The sequence below is a fragment of the Hyla sarda genome, chromosome 2 (genome assembly GCF_029499605.1).
Source record: "Hyla sarda isolate aHylSar1 chromosome 2, aHylSar1.hap1, whole genome shotgun sequence".
Lineage (NCBI taxonomy): Eukaryota > Metazoa > Chordata > Amphibia > Anura > Hylidae > Hyla > Hyla sarda.
The window spans coordinates 69,801,426-69,823,972 of record NC_079190.1 but is presented as its reverse complement, the minus strand read 5'-3'; the positions used below and the strand labels follow the sequence as shown (position 1 = coordinate 69,823,972).

Below are 22,547 nucleotides of genomic sequence, written 5' to 3'. Positions count from 1 at the left end.
CAAAATCTTCTGAATGCTGAGGAAGTGGAGTACCCCTTTAAATCCGCAGTGAATCCAGTTTGTGAGTACACCCTAATGCTATGTTCACACGCACGGTTGCGTGATTCGTCAGCACTAGGACCTCTCGAAAATGCGTTGTCTCCAAGGAATCCGCATAAACATTGAATGGTTCCTGTGAAATTCCGATCGCCAACATAGTCTAATGGTGCGTTCACACGGCAAATTTCCTGCAGATTTTCTGCAGCAGATTTTACTACAATTGACTTTAACCCATTAACGACCATGAACATCTATGCTAGTCCTTGAGCCGTTAACGGGGTATGACGTGGGCTCCCGACTCGAGCCCGGGTCATACCGGTCGCCCCCAAGCTGATTCCTGTAGCTGGGGGCCGGCGTTAATAGCCGACATGCGGTGATCGCCGCGGCTGGCTATTAACCCTTTAGATTGCCGCTGTCAAAGTTGACAGCGGTGTCTAAAGGTGCATTTATCCTTTCCCTGGTGGTCCAGTGAGGTGGATCACCCCCCCCCCCCCCCCCCCGCAGCGCGATCGTGGGAGGGGAGGGGTTCGATCCACTGCTGAGGTAGCCTGAGGGCTTACCTCTCCTGCTGTGCCGACTCTGGTGCTCAGAATGATAAAGCCAGGACCAAGCTTTATCAATCGAGTGCAGAACACACAGATCACTGGGATTCTATGGAACCCCATTGATCTGTATAAGGAATCAAATGATTCCTACTAAAAGTCCCCTAAGGGGAATAAAAGTGTAAGAGAAAAAAAAAAAGTAAAAAAAATGTTTAAAAACACACACATTAACTATAAAAATATATCGTAAATGAAACTGCATGGTCAATGGCGTAGGCGCAAAAAAATTCCAAAGTCCAAAATAGCGTATTTTTGGTCACTTTTTATACCATAAAAAAAAGGAAGAAAAAGCAATCAAAAAGTTCGATCAAAACAAAAATGACTGATAAATTTTTCGTGCATGTATTTATGATTTTTTCCAAAAGTATGACGAAATGAAAGTAGGGTCTCATTTTAATCATATGGACCTCCAGAATAAAGATAAAGTGTCATTTTTACCGAAAAATGTACTGCGTAGAAACGAAAGTCCCCAAAATGTACAAAATTGTGTTTTTTTTTTCTTCAATTTTATTGCATAATGATTGTTTTTGTTTCATCGTAAATTTTTGGGTAAAATGACTGATGTCATTAAAAAGTAAAATTGGTGGCACAAAAAATAAGCCATCATATGGATTTTTAGGTGCAAAATTGAAAGGGTTATGATTTTTAAAAGGTAAGGAGGAAAAAACTAAAGTGCAAAAACAGAGAAACGCTTGGTCCTTAAGGGGTTAAAGGGTCTGTACAAAATCCGCAAATCTGCCACTATTGCAGATTGTCTGCTGATCCATTAAAGTCAATGGAAGCAAAATCCACTGCAGAAAATCTTCAGTGAATATGCCTATGTGAAGAACCCTAAGGATGCATTCACATGGGAAGTTTTAATTGCAAGAAACATGCTGCGAGTTTAAATGGGGGTTGGCTTTCTCCGCAGCAAGTTCCGCTGTGGAAAATCCACCACAGACCCTATTGACTTCAGTGGAGTCTGTCGGATTTTCCACTGCCTAAATTTTGCTGCGGTAAACCTGCCCCATTTAAACTCGCAGCGAGTTCCCTGCAGTCAAACCTGCCCGTGTTTATTCACACATACAGTATCCTGCACATATTTGATGCTGCAGATTTGAAGCTGTGTTCAGTCATTTAGTTTACATTGAAATCTGCAGCATCAAAAATGCTCAGGATACTTTGTGTGACTAGACCAGGCATAAGCAACCTTCGGCACTGCAGATGTTTTGGACTACATCTCTTATGATGCTCTTACAGCCAAAATGCTGCCAAAGCATCATGGGAGATGTAGTCCAAAACATCTGCAGTGCGGGAGGTTGCCTATGCCTGGAATAGACCCTTAGGTTCAGTTCACACGTTCTTCTGTTCGTTGCAGATTTTGACCCTTAGGGTGTATTTGCACGTACAGTTTCCTGCACATATTTGATGCTAAAGATTTCAATGTAAACTAAATGATTTCAAATCTGCAGCATCAAATGTGTGCAGGATACTGTAGTTGTGAATACACTCTTAAAGGGGTAATCCAGCCCTAAGACATCTTATCCCCTATCCGCCGCTGGGGACCCCGCTATCTCGCATGCAGCACCCACCTCTGGGAGCTGCACGCAGCGCTGCAGCCTCAGAGTCTGTTGGATCACGACTACGGGGCCGGAGTATCGTGACATCAGGACTCTGCCCCCATGTGATGTCACGCCCTGCCCCTGCAATGCAAATCTATGGGAGGGGGGGTGTGACTGCCATCACGCCCATTCCCATAGTCTTGCATTGTGGGGGCCAGGCGTGACATCACACGGGGCGGAGTCGTGACGCCACGATGCCCCGGCGGGTGGATAGGAGATAAGATGTCTAGGGGCGGACTACCCCTTTAATGTTCTGTTGGGTCATTCTGATGCTTGTGGTTCTGTGAACATAGTTAGACCCTCTGCATATCTCTGCTTTATTTATGTATTTATTTAAAAAGTACCTGTCATCAAACCATATTTTCTAAACTAACTCAGATTATATTCCCTAACTACTCCTAACACCCCTTCTGCTCTTAAAATTTTTTCCAAGCTTTAAAAAGTTCTGTATCATACCTTTCCCCTTGCTCACATTGTGAGAGCTCCCAGCAGGAGAAAGTGGGCGTTCCCCAGCAGATGCGACGTCATTGAAGCATGCGATACCTGTGCCTCGCCATGCCCCGCACGCACTTCCTGAGTTTGGACTTTCGCAAGTCCGGGAGGAGACCAAACTAACTCTTTGACTTTCGCAGGGAACAGAACAGAGCCACCTAGTGGCTGTTTTTTCAATCACATTAAAAACATGTAAAGGTTGAAAATTTCAACAGCAACTAAATAGCAAAGTGTCTTATAATTACATAAGGAACAATATACTAAAAGTTTAGCGTGGTGAAAGGTACTCTTTAAGTTATGTATTTTTTTTTCTCAAATCCAGTTTTGCACCCCAGTGATATTTGCGTTACGACCCACTCCTTTTTAGAAATACCCAGACTATTTTAGGGAAAGCAAAAGTTTACAAAAAAATGTTTTGTACGCGATGATAGGATGCCTGGATGTTTTGGCAACAATTCTGGATTTCTCCTATCTCCATTCTGAGGAATGGGACATTGTCAGAAATGTTCACACAAGATAAATGTGCAGTCGATTTTCTGCAACGGATTTGCATATGTGCAAATTCACACCGTATTACGGTACCTGCAAAGTGGATGAAATTTGTAGAAATCTGCACGTAAATTGATCCATGGCGCTGATTAAATTCGCAGAACAAATCGATATAGTGTTATTTTTTTTTTTTTTTCTTCTCACCATTATGAAAGTGAAAATCTGCAGTATTTTGCGGTGTAAACGCTGGAGAAAATCTGCAGCATATCTGTCCTATGTGAACAATACCTGACTGTTTACTGAAGCAATGCTGTAGGATACATTTCTTCCATAACTGGACCAGAGCAGTTGTCTGCAAGTCAGTGTTTCCCAGCCAAAGTGCCACCAGCTGTTGCAAAACTACAACTCCCAGCATGCCCGGACAGCCAAAGGCTGTCCGGGCATGCTGGGATTTGTAGTTTTGCAACAGCTGGAGGCATCTTGGTTGGAAAACCCAGCTGTTTCTTACAGATGATCACAGTGTTTCACCGTTCTCTTCCTCAAGGAGGCCATTTATAATCCAGGAGTTGTTTCCTGGACACATCGGTACGGTTAGTTTTTTATCGTTGCCATGACTACATGTTGCTTTTTACCATGTGTTTTCCAGGCCTTTGAAGATCTCAGCAAGCTTATGGAAAAGGTACGGTGAGATATTAATACAAGACCGGGCTCGGCGCGGCCATTTCCTGTCAGCGGCGCAATGAAAGACGGTTGTCTCTATTATTATTACAGGCCAAGGAAATGGTGGAACTGTCCAAATCGATAGCTAACAAAATCAAAGACAAACAGGGAAACATCACCGAAGACGAGGTATGAAAACACGGGTGAACGGGAACAATAACACTATAAATGTTTTTTAGCGGCCGCGCTCCAGAAATAACACGATGAAAAATTGTGTCTGGAAACATCTGCTCCTGTCCTGTCCATTGTAAATATCCACTATCATGTACATTTCATGATATTTCCAGGTTTATTTCTGAAACGAATATTGAACGTAGGGACAGGAAAGAGGAAAGAGAGAACCCTGCTTTCTATTATCTTTAAAGGAATACTGTAGTGGAAAATAACAGGATAGGGGATGAGTTATAGATCACAGGGGTTCCGACCTCTGGGACTCCCCCCGCGATCTCCGGCATGGGGCCCCGGCAGTCTGCATGAAGGGGGGCATGTCCGTCCCTGCATGATGCGGCGGCTGACACGCCCCCTCCATGTATCTCTATGGGATGCATTGGGGGGCGTGTTGACTGCCGCTTAATGTGGGGATGGACACGCCCCCCTTCTGCGTATTGCTGGGGCTCAGTACAGGAGATTGCAGGGGGTCCCAGCGGTCAGACCCCCCCGCGATCTAGAACTTATCCCCTATCCTTCGGATAGGGGATAAGTTATTTTCCACTACAGTATTGTATGACTCTAATGTAAGTCATTGGTTTTTTTGAGTAATTGTAGAAAGGCACAGAAACAGCGAAGCAGACCTAGCAGTTTCCATAACTCCCATAGAAGTGAATGGGAATATGTTGTTGCTCGAACACCTATTCACTTCTATGGAAGTTACAGAAATGGTATAGCCTGCCTGTGAACCTGGACACCCCTGGCTGCCAAATCTTGACTGGTGTTTTCCTCACCGCTATCCTTATCTGAGATGGGAATACCCCTTTTAATGTTCTATAGACACCTTTTTAAAAGAATATTAAAAGGGTATTCCAGGATTTTTTTTTTATTTGACTATGCTACAGGAGCTGTAAAGTTAGTGTAGTTCCTAATCTAGTGTCTGTACCTGTGTGTGACGGTGATCTCGCAATTCTTCTGTGATTTTCGCCTTAAAAAATGACTCGGGTCTCAAGTTTTCCCAGGTTGCAGTGTGGCCGAGACATGACATCACTAGTCAGGTGTGCACATGGAGCCAGTCCTGCTTCAATAGGTGGAGCGACTGCTGGGTGGGAGAGAGATCATTTTGCAACAGTTGGATGCACCCTGGTTAGAAAACACTGGTCTTCTGAATGAAATGCAGCTCATTTGTGTTTGTGGGTGGGGTGGCTGATGTGTCGGAGGGAGGAAAGTGACCTCACACACTAAGGCTGCTTTCACACTATAAAAATACCTCCGTTATAAACGCCTGTTATAAAAACCCAGGAAATCGGCCGTTAAACGGCCATTGGAAAAATCCCATAGACTATAATGGGATTTTCTAATAGCCGTTTTAACCCGTTATCGTCCCTTAATAACGGCCGTTATTTTGTGACGGATGAATGAACGGAAGAAATAGTGCATGCAATATTTCTCCCGTTACTATCGCCCGTCACAAAATAACGGCCGTTATTAACGGACGATAACGGGTTAAAATGGCTATTGGAAAAATCCCATAGACTATAATGGGATTTTCTAATGGCCGATTTCCAGGGTTTTTATAGTGTAAAAGCAGCCTTACAAACAAGGAAGCATGGTATATGTCGTTTAAGAGACTGAACTCAAACAGGAAATGCCAGTTCACATAAAGCTAGCCACAGTGTTATGGTAATCTCACAGCATAGCCATTTATCCCCAAGACAAGCACAGATCTTCGTAAGCATGTCCATTACTGTCTGGCAGGTGGGTACTAAAATCACCTTATGGTGGATAACCCCTTTAAGGGTCTATTCACACATACAGTATTCTGTGCACATTTGATGTGCAGGATATGAAGCTGCAGAGTTCAATATAAACTAATTGACTGAACACAGCATCAAATCTGCAGCTTCAAATCCTGTCCATCAAATATGCCCAGAATACTGTACGTGTGAATAGACCCTAAAAGGGGTGTTCCAGCCTTTTTTAAGGAAATATTATGTAGCTGGGGTGGGGACAAAATAGAGAGAAAAAACATACTTACATTGCCCGGTTCTGCTCCGTCTGCCCCCTGATCCTCTATTCTTCCTGCTTCCAAGATTAGCGTTCGCTGCAGGACCTGTCCGCTCAACCGATCACAGGCCAAAGCAGGGTCTCCTCACCAGTCATTGGTTGAGCCAGCTGGCCCTGCTCTCAGTGCTAGTCTCGAAAGCAAGAAGAAGAGAAACGATCTGAGGAGCAGTCGGAGCCAAACGGGAGCAAGTTACTAGTGACCAGTAAAATATGCCAGAATGCTTTTATTATACAATGGGTTTTCTGCTTTTTTTTCTCTCCTCTTTTTGGCAAAAGTGCAGTCATGTAGTAGGGGAGTCCATACAATGATTATTTCAGAGCTATACCACTCCTCTGGCTTACTCTGACTGTCTCTGTTGTGTGTTGATTCAGTAATGTGTCCTGTGAGACGCAGCCAGACATTGATTTCCTATGTGTGAGAGCTGGCAGGGAGAAGAGACAGAGGCTGAAGCTGCATCTCATATTATACTCTATAAGTTCTATATCAAAGATTTATCAGTACATTTAGATAGGGCTCAGAGCAAGTGGAGCGGTGAGAGTCCATCCCCTCAGTATTAGGAAGCCATATCAGTGAGAAAATAGGAATCAAGATGGCAGAAAATCCATGCACATCACCTAAAATAGGTATACACCAGGCGTACACAAAAGCCTCTGGTTTATTATTTATTAATTGCAAATTCTGCACTAAATAAGCTTTTTTTTTCTTTTTCTTTACTGCTTCTTTAATAAATCCCTTCTAAACTAGAGACTGATCTAATGCATTCTTTCTGTGGCCATATTTGTGTGAGCTTATATGCCTATATAGCTTTGTGAAGTTTCCCAATTGTTTTTGTAGACAATAAAGTTTAAGTCCTACCTACTGAGCATGGGAATTGCCAATCCAGTGACACGGGAAACCCACGGATCTGGCACACACTACCACATGCAGCTCGCAAAACAGCTTGCCACAATGTTACAGACCCCTCTGGAGGTGAGTGAAAGTGTCAGATCTTTGTATTTGCATACTTCTATATAGGGATATCCAGATACCATTTTTTTTTAAGACCCAGTACGAGTACCGATACTTTATTTCTAGTACTCGCCGATACCAATTACGAGTACTTTTATTTTAAAGGGAATCTGACCCCAGGGTGACCTGGTTTCTGGCGCTGCTTACCGTATGATATGTGGGTCCTTGTTTTGTGCAATGGAGGCGGCTGCTGTAGTATGAGCCAAGATTTCTCTTTTCTCCATTGGGCAGAACAGGGAATTTTCATTGGCGGCGAAACCGATGTCTTCAGAGTGATTGTGCTGATCACATGGTGAGCAGCGGTAGAAACCTGCAGTACCTACCTATAAATTCAAGTTAGTGCAGGTGACTCTGTTGTAAGATTGCCTTTAATAGTAGGGAGTATCCCCTTGTAGGTGGTATAGATAGCTGCAGACATTAGCAGCAGCCCCCGCCCCCACCTTGTAGCCAGCAGAACCACCCCCCCTTGAAGCCAGCAGGACCACACAACCCCCCCTTGTAGACAGCAGCAACTCCCTTGTAGTTGCTTGCTTGTGCCTGTCAGGTGTTACCGCTCTGCAGCCCTGTTCTCCCGTACTCATCACTGCTGCTGCCCCGTTCTCCTGTCTGCATTATGGCGTCTTATGGAGGAGCATGTGACACACACGTCACTCTGCTTCCTTCGTAGCGTTACACGGAGTGCAGTGGCGGAGGTGGAGAGATGTGTGTGTCACATGCTCCTCCATAAGATGCCATGATGCAGACGGCAGAACGGGGCAGCGGCAGTGATGCAGACCGGAGAACGGGGCAGGCAGCGGAGCACTCCACCAGGTATCGGATTTGGTATTGGGGTCATTAGACACATCCCCGATACCATCCAAATACCTGGTATCGACACCGATACTAGTATCAGGACATCCCTACTTCTATATGCACAAAATAATTTTTTATGTATTAAAGTTGTTATTTTATTAGGATAGCCTCTGAAATTAGCCTTATTTCGGGAAAGGGATGCAGTGAATGACAACATCTTAGAAGCTTTGATTGGTGGGGATCTGGGTCTCTATATCTCTGTGCTGAATCCTGTCTGTTCCTCATAGTCACCAGACAGCTTTGTTCTGTGGTCGACACGAGTGGTGTATGGATTGGTATTTTCTCCAGGAGTCTGCTAAATGCTTATTTTTGAACCTTTTAAAAATCACCATATAATACTACATTTCTCCTGTAAATAAGAACCTGACTATTATACTGTACCGGTAGGACTTTACATATTCAAGAATATAACTTTTTTTTTTTTTTTTCCTTTTTGACTTTTTTCCCCCCCCCCAGGAACGAGGAGGCATAATGTCGCTTACCGAAGTATACTGCTTAGTAAATCGAGCCAGAGGCATGGAGGTAGGTCAGACTCGGAGAGAGTGGCTATAAACTTCAAAAAATCTAATTTAAATTTTTATTTTATTTTTTTATTTTTATAAACATTCACCCTTTTAGGTCAGTTTAGTCTCTGTGAACTGAATGAAAGTTAAGCTGCATCTCCGCCTCTCTCATAAAGACACATGGAGGGGGGGGGTGTTGGCGGTCACGCCTCCTGCACGTAAAAGCCGTGGCAGAGCCGGGGCCCCATATAGGAGATTGCGGGGGTCGCAGCATACAGACCCCCACGTGATCAGACAATGTCTATAGCTGCAGATCTCCTTTAATATTATTTTAGACCGGCAATATCATATTGCTGCCCCCAATGGACAAAAATATGGATCGAACAGGAAAGCAGATTGAATACCTGATGGAATCATTGCTCTTTTCACAGTTGCTTTCTCCAGAGGATTTGGTCAATGCCTGCAAAATGCTTGAGCCCCTGAAACTTCCACTGCGGTAAGATGTTGTTTCAAGTATTATTTTACTGCTTTCTCTACAGTCCTTCAGTTCCTGACCCAAACACTTTCTTCCCCTGCTCACAAATAAGCATTTGGCAGACTCCTGGATGAAATGTTGAGCGAAGGCCCAGGGTAGACTTCCTGTCTAGTTTTCCATTCAAGTACATTTGACCTGCACCAAACAATAAGACAAAGGTGGCAGCTATGTAGTACATGTAACAATGTTTGCTTTCCAGGATGTGAAACTATATGCGCTATGACTACAGGCTTCTCAAAGGCATATGAGCATGTCTGTACCCTTCTGTAATGTGCAGTCTGACTTGGGTTCAGGGTTTGTATGATCACTGGGACATTTTCCTTTTTTTATTTTTGCAGGCTTCGTATTTTTGATAGTGGTGTTATGGTAATTGAGCTTCAATCTTACAATGAAGAGGAAATGGTTGCTGCTGCTTTAGAAACGGTATATTTATCTCTTAGTAGAACTTTTATTTATATATCCAAAGGATAGGGGATAAGATGTCTGATCATGGGTGTATCGCTGCTGGGAACCCTCGCGTTCTCCGGGCCGGCAGCGGCGGCATCCGAAACACAGTGGCTTGGAGCTTCCGTGTTCGTGATGCCACACCACGCCCCCTCTATTCATGTCTATGAGAGGAGGTGTGACGGCTACTACGTAGCCGTCACAACTCCTCCCATAGACCTGAATGGAGGGGGTGTGGCAGCTGTAGTCGCCAGTCATCCGGCAACGGAGCAGAGTTCGCTCCGTGCACGGATGACCAGGGTGCCGCACCGGAGATCACGAGGGTCCCCAGCGGCAGGATCTTTTGGATAGGGGATAAGATGTTTTTTTGCCGGAGTACCCCTTTAATTGTGAATCTGCATTTGCTGAAATGAGTCTCATTGCATCCCATACTGTGAACTAAGCAAAATGAAAAGGACCTCTAAAGCCACCGATGTTGTAGTGGTAGTATGTGTGTTTTTCTTTTATATTGCTATCGCTCTAGCACACAGCATAGGTTTATGTGACAAATATATATTATCTACCTGTTAGTATCCAGGTTGGCTGTGAGAGGGAAAGGGATTAAACAGTAGCCCAGAATGTGTGTGTGTGTGTGTGTGTGTGTGTGTGTATATATGTATATGTATATATATATATATATATATATATATATATATATATATATATATATATATATATATATATATATGGTAGAGCATACATAGAGAGTAGCTCACACATTCTGTAGACAGAAAAAAGTGCACACAATAGGAAGTCTGAGGGAGAATTACATGGACTTTGTGTGAGTGTAGAGAGAAAGCAAAGCACACACAGCAAACTTTACACTGCTGAACACACACACCTCACATGCAGCAAACTGGAAACTGAATACCAAGGGTCTGAGAGGGATGAAGATTGCAGACTCTAATCTAGTCCAACATTTTTCATTTAAGGCAACCAGTAATAACATGCAAAAAATTTTTTGCCACATTAGAGGTGTCCATAGAGGACCATAGAAAAGAAATGTCACTGAGAGTAAGAGAACCTTTACACAAGAAGATTTCTCATATGTAAACAATTTATAGTCCGTTTTCTTTCTTACCAGGTATCTGAAAGGGGTTCACTGACTTCTGAAGAGTTTGCCAAGATTGTTGGAATGTCTGTTTTGTTGGCCAAAGAAAGGTATTTCCTCCCATTGGATTAATGGTTTGCCCCGTTTCTTGCTCTTGTGGACTGCTCTGACTATGTTCTTCTGTTTAACAGATTGCTTCTTGCTGAAAACATGGGGCATCTCTGCCGCGATGATTCGGTCGAGGGTCTGCGCTTCTATCCAAACCTGTTCTTGACGCAGAGTTAAACATTTGTAGGAGATACGTGAACAGTGGTGGGGAAGAGAAGAATATGACACAGATTTCATCCATCAGAGTACAATTCCTCCATGCAGAATTATCATTAAAAGAGGATTGGAGACCTTCTAAGCACGGGGTTGGCCATAGACTTCATAGAAGTGTCCTCCGTGACAGCAGTAAACACATCTCATACAAAAATTTTGATTAATTAGACAAAAACCTCAAATGATCTAACATAACATATTATAGAGATTTGTCAAAACTATTGCTAGCAAAACGTAAATGTACAAAATGTCCCATTTCGTGGCTGTTATCATTTCCTTGTGTCTTCTTAAAGAAGAGAACTGAATATAGATTGGTTTACAAGGGAAACTCCTCCTCTGCTTTCTTGCACTAGTTTTGATACATTTCCACCAGTGACCTGAGTGATTGTCCAGCTTCAAACACCGGGTTGTTTTTTTGTTTGTTTTTTGTTTTATTGGCACCATACATTTACAGCATTGGCTCTGTGTAGTAAGTGCCTAATGCTATGAAAATATGGCGTGGGGATGAGGCAGGCACAGTTGGAGGACCTGCAGCCATCTACAGTGGGTGTCAGCTGTATATTATAAATTGTAGCAATATCGGGCACCACCGAGTATGAACAAATCGAGGAGTGAAAGTTCACATGAGAAAATCAAATAGGCTACAACAAGAAAATACCTCATGCATAAGAAACGCACATCCTAAGAATGCTTCATCATGAATAGTAAATGTGTGTTTTTGTGTGTGTATATATATATATATATATATATATATATATATATATATATATATATATATATATATAATTTAGTGAGCATAAACAAAAACGTAACACAGGAATCAAATTAAAAACCTAGGCTGTCCAGCCACTAACTATACAATACAACATCACTGACTATCATCTGGAGGGTTTTCCTTGCCAGTTAAAATGTGCGTCCAGCAACCTTTACTCATTGTTCACACACAGCATTTGTGGCCTCTTGCCTTTTGTTTTAAGAACCCTTGTCTGTCTCATACAGGAGAACGAACACATCACTTGTGTTACCACAACTTATCACAGTCCACTTCACTTGTGTGGGTCACTCACACCGCCTGGCTGTGTGCTCCTTGCAAGGACCCTTTGCCTCTCCCTGACAGCCACCTTGCTGTCTGCTGGGGAGAGTCCAGACTACACTTTGTGGACTCTTAAATATCTGCCCTCCCCGCCGTTCTGTGTTAATTAGGCACCTGATGAGCGTCTCTGCTAGCTCACCTAGAATAAAGAACTGGGAAAAACACCCTTTCATTGCCCTCAATCCTGCCTCAGTGTCACACATATATATATATATATTTATTATATATATATATATACACAGATCTGTACTAATCCAAAGCGACCAGAACATCCAAAACCACACAAGTGAAAAAGATCAACACATGCAATGGTTTATAAACACCTTAAGTATACAGACCCATCAGGTTAAGCCTCAATCGAGGCCTATAACCTCCACCCACTGGGCTAAAGTCCCTACAGTGCAATAAATGTTGGTAAAAATGTTAACAATAGCAATATGTATCACCAATAAGAAGACATGGACTACCAAAACTCCTGACTCCTGTTCAGCTCCTTTTTTGGCAGTTTATGTCCCCTTATTGGTGATATGTTCATTGTCTTACTCTTTAGAGGTGTAGTGTTATTGCTTGCAGTCATTTATACTGACATTTAGATGAAAATAGAAAGAATCCCATAATTGGCCTAGTCACAACCTTACAAACCCAAACTATAAAATATGAATTATTAACTATCCTGCACAGTGATCGGTATGAAAACAACTTGTTCTGCAAAGACATAAGCCCTGATGAGGCTACACACACAGTTCTGCCTCAGAATGTGGGAATGGTTTTTTTCTTATAGCTTTTTTTATGCTTTACTAGTTTTGCGCAAACAAAGAAACGTTAATTTGGTATTGCTACCTGAAGAACAGCAAAACTATGTCCCTTATACTGCTTGGTGAATGGCGCAGTAAAAAAGTAAAACATCTGTGGGCAGTCCTACTAAGTGACTGACAGTTATGTAGATGACAGGTTCTCTTTTTAAGGCCAAAACTGTTGGATTCTTTGAGGTTAAGTTGTGAAATTCTGCGTCCATTATAAAAGTATCCTTATAATAGGTAAGGCTCAGTTTTTTTGGTACAGAGCTCCAAATCCCGTGTATGAAAACAGAGGTAAATGAGAAAATTCTGCCTGCCTGCAGCCACCACTAGAGGGCACTTTACAATATACAGTTTTTTTTATTGTGTTCAGTGTATAGAGTGTATACAGCTGACACCCACAATGCACCAGTAACACTCTAGACCTGAATGCAGAGTATTAAACTTGCTGATCTTTTTAAATAGATTTTATTTGAAATGTTGTTACTAAGTTGAGTATCTTTGACCTCCAGGGCCCTGAATGCAGCTTTACCTGGAGCATTAATTACCTCCATCCCATCACAGTGTGTGTTATTCACTTTGTTGACCATGGGACATATTTGACATTTTACTTTTGCTTGTTTTGTTGCTGACATGCCTAAAGCCAAGTTCACTCATTGCAAAATGAACTGATGTATATGCGCATATTTTTTTTGTTATGGAGGTTTTTTTTTTTTTTTTTTTTTTAACGGATGAAGATGAATTACGGTTGAAAATACGCACAGAAAATAAAAATGTCAGTACGTTTTCTAATGTGAGAACTTGGCCTTAGCCGGAGGTAGCTACTCATTCATTGACTTTGTTGGCACTGGCCTTCATTCACCTGACAGTCTGGCAGAACAGGTGACTCTCCAAATATGTCAGTGCTCTAGTTTTATGTTCTTTTTCCTTCTCCTCTGTTTTTATTCTGGGTTATCAGGGGTTGCCAGTCTTGCAGAATGAATGCTCAGGTTAATACAATTTGTTTTTCATTTTCTCACTATTTTTCACATCCGTTTGCTGTCAATGAATATAAATATTTTTTATTTATTACACCCAGAGGCTAAAACCTATAAAAGGAGCAGTTTTGCTGATGCAGCAATTTACAATATATTTGTATTGGATTATTCAATGTAATATAAATAAAATGAAGTACTTCTGGTTTGGTACTTTTGTGTAAAATGAATACATGTTCATTCTCTGAGTGCAGAACCTGGAGGTCAGACCCCTATTGTTCATGCATTATAAATTAGTGTTGTCCCTCCTATTTTGCTACGCCATCGTTTAATAAGATGGTAATACCCCTTTAACGCCTTCTAATAGCCATAGCAATTTCCGTTTTTCACCTACAGACCCATACGAGGCTTGTTTTGTGCACCACCAACTGTACTTTTGTACTGACATCACTCATTTTACCATAAAATCTATGGTAAGGCAAAAATATTTTTTGGGGGACAGAAATTGAGAAAATAAAGCTATTTATCAACTTTTGGGGGGATTCCTTTTTTATGTTGTGCACATTTCGGTAAAAATCAATTGTTATCCTTTTTTCTGTAGGTCCATGCGATTACAATGAGGCCCAATTTTTATACGTTTTTTTAATTTTACTACTTTAAAGAAATATCTTTTTTTGTAGGAAAATTTGTACGTTTAAAGCTGTTGTCTTTTGACACTTTTATACCTCTTTTTTATTTTTCTGTATACGGGGGTACACCAGGGCTCATGTTTTGCTTTCTGATCTGCAGTTTTCATTGGTACCTTTTTTGTTTTGATCACTTTTTAGGATGCCCTTGTGTAGGGATACCATTGTGGCATTGCAGGCATCCTCCATTTTATGCATTTTATGCTGGGGATTGCCCCTAGCAATGTCCCACAAGGGCAGGATCTGCTCCCCCAGCATAAATGCACCTAATGCCATTTGAGACAACGTCTTTGTTGCTGTTTTGATCACTTTTTACAATTTTTATTTTTTTCCGGTATATGAAGTGACCAAATATCAGCAATTCTAGACTTTGGTATATATATATATCAATCACATGGCAAAACCACTTATGTATGTTTATTTTATTTAAAAAAAAAATGGGAAAAGGGGGTGATTTCAACTTTTATTAGGGGAGGGGCTTATTTACATTTTTTCCACAATTTTTTACATGCAATCTTTGATTGGAATATACTAATCGATGCTATGTCATAGCACAGCATTGATCAGTGTTATCAGCGCTCCATTATTGCAGGCTGCTGACAGCTTTTGTTCAGTGTGGACAGTAATATATGCGGATTTCATGTGACAGTTGTGCTTTAACCCCTTAAAGGGGTAGTCCAGTGGTGAAAAACTTATCCCCTATCCTAAGGATAGGGGATAAGTTTGAGATTGCGGGGGGTCCGACCGCTGGGGCCCCCTGCGATCTCTTTGTACGGGGCCCCGGCTCTCCGCCCAGATAGCAGGTGTCGACCCCTGCGCGAGGCAGCGGCCGACACGCCCCCTCAATACATCTCTATGGCAGAGCCGGAGATTGCCGAAGGCAGCGCTTCGGCTCTGCCATAGAGTTGTATTGAGGGGGCGTGTCGGCCGCCGCCTCGTGCGGAGGTCGACACGCCCCCTTCCCGCGAGCTGTCGGGGCTCCGTACAGGAGATCGCAGGGGGCCCCAGTGGTCGGACCCCCCGCGATCTGCAACTTATCCCCTATCCTTAGGATAGGGAATAAGTTGTTAACCACTGAGTCACCACTGGACTACTCCTTTAAGGACGCAGAAAATGTTATTTTTAAGTTTTCATTTTTTCCTCCTCGCCTTAAAAAAATCATAACTCTTTTATATTTTCATCCACAGACTAGTATGAGGGCTTGTTTTTTGCGCGACCAGTTGTCCGTTGTAATACCATCACTCACTTTTACCATAAAATGTATGGCGCAACCAAAAAAATACTATTTGTGTGGGGAAATTAAAAAGAAAAACGCAATTTTGCTAATTTTGGAAGGTTTCGTTTTCACTCCGTACAATTTATGGTAAAAGTGACGTGTTCTTTATTCTTTGGGTCAATATGATTAAAATTATACCCATGATAACATACTTTTCTATTACTGTTGCGCTTAAAAAAAAAAATCACAAACTTTTTAACCAAATTAGTACGTTTAAGATCCCCCTATTTTGAAGACCTATAACTTTTTCATTTTTCCGTATAAGCGGCGGTATGAGGGCTAATTTTTTGCTCCGTGATCTGTACTTTTTAGTGATACCATATTTGCTTATAGAAAACTTTTAATCATTTTTTATCATTTTTTTTTTTTGGAATAAAATGTTATAAAAAAAAAAGCAGCTATTTTCAACTTTTTTTTTATTTTTTTTACGTTCACGCCGTTCACCGTAAGGTATCATTAACATTTTATTTTAATAGTTCAGATATTTACGCACGCGGCGATACCAAATATGTATATAAAATATATTTTTTAACACTTTTTGAGTGTGAAATAGGGAAAATGGGGCAATTTACGTTTTTATTGGGGGAGGGGGTCTTCAAATTTTTGTTTACTTTTACTTTTATTTTTACACTTTAATAGTCTCCATAACGGACTATTTAAAAGCAATCACTCGATTGCTAATCCTGTTCAGTGCTATGTATAGGACATAGCACTGATCAGCATTATCGGTCATCTTCTGCTCTGGTCTGCGGGAAGGCAGATCAGAGCAGAAGACTCCCGGAAGACAGCGGAGGCAGGTGAGGGGACCTCCAGCTGCTGTGCTGGATGATCGGATCACCGCGGCAGCGCTGCGGGCAATCCGATCATCCAACTAAGTGACCGTGATGCTGCAGATGCCGTGAACGGTATTGATCACGGCATCTGAGGGGTTAATGGCGGACATCCGTGGGATCGCGGGTGTCCGCCATTACCGGCGGGTCCCTGGCTGCGATTCAACAGCCGGGACCTGCCGCACATGATCCGAGCATCGCTCCGATGCCCGCGGTTATGCTTAGGAAGTAAATGTACGTCCTGGTGCATTAAGTACCGCATGACCAGGACGTATATTTACGTCTTTCGTCGTTAAGGGGTTAAAGAACATGTCTAAACTACAAGGTTATAGACCTTGTAAATTAATAATAATTAAAATGACTTTATATAGCACCAACATATCCCACAGTGCTATACAGAGATAGAAACATAGAATGTCAGCACATAACAACCAATTGGCCCATCTAGTCTGCCCAATATCTTGAATACTATGAGTAGCCCCTGTCTCTTCACTCACATTGATTTCTGTCCCCAATGGGGATGAACCTATCAGTCTGCTTTGGGGGTGTGGGAGGAAACCAGAAACCCATTCAAACCTTGTGAGCATGTGTAATGAGCAGGTAGGTCAGTATATAAAAGGAAAGGTTGGAGGCAAAATTCTAGCCCAGAAAAGCTTCACTTCCTCTAGAGAACTTGTACAATGAAGAATTTGCACAATGCTTACATCTCGTAGTACCCCCGGGAGGACCTGTTCTTGCCTAGAGGACCATTTCCCCTGGTGGGAGAACAAGATTTTCTGCTAATTCAGGATTGTTGGTGGACATTTGTCTTGTTCTTGTCAGAACAGTGTCAACTTTTTTGACATGAATAGGACCTAACATGCATAAACATCAAGTATGGTAACCTTAAATGGGCACTGTCAGATTCAAAAACGTTAAACATTAACCTTTCTAATATACTTCATAAGAAAATTCAATTTCCTTTTTATAGAAATCATGGCTTATAAAATCATCGCTTTGTTCAAGCTGAAGCACAGGCTTGGAGAGAGTCCAGAAAGTGAGGGAGGGCTAGGACTCCTCTGTGCTCTCTCCTGTCTGATAGGACTCCTCTGTGCTCTCTCCTGTCTGATAGGACTCCTCTGTGCTCTCTCCTGTCTGATAGGACTCCTCTGTGCTCTCTCCTGTCTGATAGTACTCCTCTGTGCTCTCTCCTGTCTGATAGTACTCCTCTGTGCTCTCTCCTGTCTGATAGCACTCCTCTGTGCCCTCTCCTGTCTGATAGGACTCCTGTGTGCCCTCTCCTGTCTGATAGGACTCCTCTGTGCTCTCTCCTGTCTGATAGCACTCCTCTGTGCTCTCTCCTGTCTGATAGCACTCCTCTGTGCTCTCTCCTGTCTGATAGGACTCCTCTGTGCTCTCTCCTGGAGTCATATCAGAGAGGAGAGAGTACAGAGGAGCGCTATCAGACAGGAGAGAGCCCAGAGGAGGACTCCTCTGTGTCCTCTCCTGTCTGATAGCACTCCTCTGTGCTCTCTGCTGTCTGATAGCACTCATCTGTGCTCTCTGCTGTCTGATAGCACTCCTCTGTGCTCTCTGCTGTCTGATAGCACTCCTCTCTGCAATAATAATTACAATCTCATTAACCTGAATAAGCTCCAGCTAAAGAAAAATAAAGGATATCTGTATTTGTTTTAAGAGTCCTTATTTATTAATTTTTATTATTCATCCTAGAGCGTTGGCAACCCTGATAGAAGTTATATTCAGACAGTTATATTCAGACAGTAACACCATGTTACCTATTATAGGTGGGCTGACAGCTAGAGATGAGCGAACTTACAGTAAATCCGATTTGTCACAAACTTCTCGGCTCGGCAGTTGATGACTTATCCTGCATAAATTAGTTCAGCTTTCAGGTGCTCTGGAGGGCTGGAAAAGGTGGTTACAGTCCTAGGAAAGACTCTCCTAGGACTGTATCCACCTTTTTCAGCCCATCGGAGCAACTGAAAGCTGAACTAATTTATGCAGGAAAAGTCATCAACTGCCGAGCCGAGAAGTTCGTGACGAATCGAATTTACTGTAAGTTCGCTCATCTCTACTGACAGCATATGTGGCTGGTTTATGTTTTGGAAACATTCACTTTCCCTTACATTCTCCTTTGAGTAATTTGGTAAAAGCGAGCAAAGGTAACCTGTCTTGAAGAAAAATCTACAGGCATGATGATCTAGAAGAGGAGAAGCTGAACAGATGTAATGATCCATATACCTTACAACTTGATTGAAATCCCTTCTAAATGATTGACATTCCTCCCTGTATGAGCTTTTATACACAGATAGTTGTCAGTCACTGAGTAGGACCACCAACTGGGTATAAGTCCTGAATGGGCAGAGGATGACATGAGTAATCTACAAGTTATGCAGAATCTTTTTCATACCGCTCTGTATATAAATCAGTACCTGTAACTTTGAAAATACTATGTAGGGTCACACGTAAAGTATGCTGCAGATCCGCCGATGATCTAGAGTGAGCCTGTGCCCATGTGTCTGCAATCTGCTGCTACGAGCACACACACAGGGATCTGCGCGACTGTAGTAAGCTGCGCGCATGCTCATCTGGGCTGCTCTGCCTAGCTCAGGAAGAAACATAGAATGTGTCGGCAGATAAGAACCATTTGGCCCATCTAGTCTGCCCAATAATCTGAATACTATGAATAGTCCCCGGCCCTATCTTATATGAAGGATAGCCTTATACCTATCTCTATCTTATATGGAGGATAGCCTTATACCTATCTCTACCTTATATGAAGGATAGCCTTATACCTATCTCTATCTGATATGAAGGATAGCCTTATACCTGTCTCTATCTTATATGAAGGATAGCCTTATACCTATCTCTATCTTATATGAAGGATAGCCTTATACCTATCTCTATCTTATATGAAGGATATCCTTATACCTATCTCTATCTGATATGAAGGATAGCCTTATACCTATCTCTATCTTATATGAAGGATAGCCTTATGCTTATCCCATACATGTTTAAACTCCTTCACTGTATTTGCAGCGACCACTTCTGCAGGAAGGCTATTCCATGCATCCACTACTCTCTCAGTAAAGTAATACTTCCTGATATTACTGCAGAAACCTTTCCCCTCTAATTTAAAACTATGTCCTCTTGTAGTATTTTTTTTCTTTTAAATATGCTCTCCTCCTTTACCGTGTTGATTCCCTTTATGTATTTAAAAGTCTCTATCATATCCCCTCTGTCTCTTCTTTCTTCCAAGCTATACATGTTAAGGTCCTTTAACCTTTCCTGGTAAGTTTTATCCTGCAATCCATGTACTAGTTTAGTATCTTCTTTGAACTCTCTCTAGAGTATCTATATCCTTCTGGAGATACGGCCTCCAGTACTGTGCACAATACTCCAATTGAGGTCTCACCCGTGTTCTGTACAGTGGCATGAGCACTTCTCTCTTTCTACTGCTTATACCTCTCCCTATACATCCAAGCATTCTGCTAGCGTTTCTTACTGCTCTATTACATTGTCTTCCTACCTTTAAGTCTTCTGAAATAATTACTCCTAAATCCCTCTCCTCAGATACTGAGGTCAGGGCTGTGTCAAATAATCTATATTCGGCCTGAGGGTTTTTACGCCCCAGGTGCATTATCTTGCACTTATCCACATTAAATTTCAGTTGCCAGAGTTCTGACCATTCTTCTAGTTTGCCTAAATCCTTTTCCATTTGGCGTATCCCTCCAGGAACATCAACCCTGTTACATATCTTTGTGTCATCAGCAAAAGGACATTCCTTACCATCGAGACCTTCTGTAATATCACTAATGAAGATATTAAACAATATTGGTCCCAGTACAGATCCCTGAGGTCCCCACTGGTAACAAGACCTTGCTCTGAATATTCTCCATTGACTACAACCCTCTGTTGTCTGTCACTCAGCCACAGCCTAATCCACTCAACAATATGGGAGTCCAAGCTCAATGACTGTAGTTTATTGATAAGTCTTCTATGTGGGGCAGTGTCAAAAGCCTTACTAAAATCTAGATATGCGATGTCTACTGCCCCTCCGCCATCTATTATTTTAGTCACCCAGTCAAAAAAATCAATAAGATTTGTTTGACATGATCTCCCTGAAGTAAACCCATGTTGTTTTTCATCTTGCAATCCATGGGATTTTAGATGTTCCACAATCCTATACTTTAGTAGGGTTTCCATTAATTTCCCCACTATTGATGTCAGACTTACTGGCCTATTGTTGCTTGATTCCTCCTTACTACCTTTCTTGTGAATGGGCACAACATTTGCTAATTTCCAAGAAGAGGAGCGGCCGCGATGCCTGTGCGTAAATTGTGCATACTCGCGCAGTTTACTACAGTGGCACAGATCCCTGTGTGTATGTGTGTATGCTCATTGCAGTGGATTGCTGGTATGAATTGACACACAGGCACAGGGCAGGGGTTCGCTCTAGGGTTGGTCATCGGCGGATTTTACCGTTACGTGTGGGGTCAAGTTCTGAAAAAAAAAGTGTGGGAACTAACTCAAGATTTCTTATACACAACCCCCCCCCCCCCCAGTTTGCACTAAAAAAACGTCCAAGCTAAAATTTGACATCCAGGATTCTTATAGGCTGCAGGCATACAGCTGCCTACGGTTTATACAAGTAACAGGGAAAGACTCATTGCTCAGTCACAGATTTTTTTATTATAACAGATTAATCCTCTGTTATCCTACTCGGGGGCTGTTCACATCACCATTTAAACTTACACTTAGAATATACAAAAAGGGTTGCGAACACATACTGTGGTGTATTGGCAGTGGTCTAGTTCACTTTAATGGCCTAAATGTAGTCAACTAGTGACTATTAGTCCATTTCCTGCATGTATATGTTTCCTTTACAGCACTGTAAAGCACAGCAGACCACGCTTTTTAGTCACACTAAGTAAACATAAACATGCAGAAAATGGACTTAACATAGACACCAGCCCTTGACTATGTTTAACCTGTGTAGAAGTAGAAAAAAGGCCCGTAAGAGGCGTCTAGTGCATTACTCTAAAAAAAGGGGAAGAGGGAGATGGACCCCACTGTTAAGTGGGGAGAGTCAGAGACCCTATAAAATGGCCGCTCACCTTGAGCGTATAACCTCATGCAGAGGTAAAATGGAAGTGGATCCCGTACAAGCCCAGAGGTCCCAGGAAGTATCCAATGGAAATCCTGCAGTGACGCTCAATAGACAAAAAAATAGACAAGCATTTTTGTTTTTAAATTGTATTCGGATCCCTATAACTTTTTTAATTTTCCCCATACGAGGCTGTATGAGGGCTCATTTTTTGTGCCATGTTCTTTAGTGTTCATCACTACCACTTTTATGTACAAAAGACTTCTGATCACTTTTATATTCAATCCTGGGTTGTGATGGGAACATTCCTCATGTAATCTTACTACTGGGGTGACACACTGTAACAAACCTCCTCCTCATAGAATCACCTTACTACTGGGGGTGACACACTGTAACAAACCACATCCTTATGTAATCTCTTTACTACTGGGGTGACACACTGTAACAAACATCCTCCTCATATAATCACCTTACTACTGGGGTGACACACTGTAACAAACCTCCTCATGGAATCTCCTTACTACTGGGGTGACACACTGTAACAAACCTCCTCCTCATATAATCACCTTACTACTGGGGTGACACACTGTAACAAACCTTCCTCATGTAATCACCTTACTACTGGGGTGACACACTGTAACAAACCTCCTCCTCATGTAATCTCCTTTCTACTGTGGTGACACACTGTAACAAATCTCCTTCCATGTAATTACCTTACTGGAGTGACATGTGACCTCTTCTCCAGCTCAGCCCCGCCTCCTCCACAGCATCACACAGGTCCTTCAGCCACAATCTCCCCTTTTCCTCCACAGTTAAGCTCCGCCCCCAACATGTGATGGTGACATCATCACAGGTCCTACATCTCCAGCATCT

General features: G+C 42.2%; 1 protein-coding gene across 1 annotated transcript in view; it reads left to right on the top strand.

The window, feature by feature from the left end:
• VPS36 (vacuolar protein sorting 36 homolog) overlaps positions 1-11,239 on the top strand; it is a 41,419-nt gene extending 30,180 nt beyond the window's left edge. Inside the window, exons 7-14 of the mRNA XM_056562020.1 lie at positions 3,870-3,902; positions 3,995-4,072; positions 6,993-7,127; positions 8,475-8,540; positions 8,953-9,017; positions 9,395-9,479; positions 10,624-10,700; positions 10,782-11,239. Of these exons, the coding sequence (XP_056417995.1) occupies positions 3,870-3,902; positions 3,995-4,072; positions 6,993-7,127; positions 8,475-8,540; positions 8,953-9,017; positions 9,395-9,479; positions 10,624-10,700; positions 10,782-10,875 (633 nt within the window). The 3' untranslated portion in view covers positions 10,876-11,239. The remainder of the gene's footprint in view (positions 1-3,869; positions 3,903-3,994; positions 4,073-6,992; positions 7,128-8,474; positions 8,541-8,952; positions 9,018-9,394; positions 9,480-10,623; positions 10,701-10,781) is intronic.
• The last annotated feature ends 11,308 nt before the right edge of the window (positions 11,240-22,547 follow it).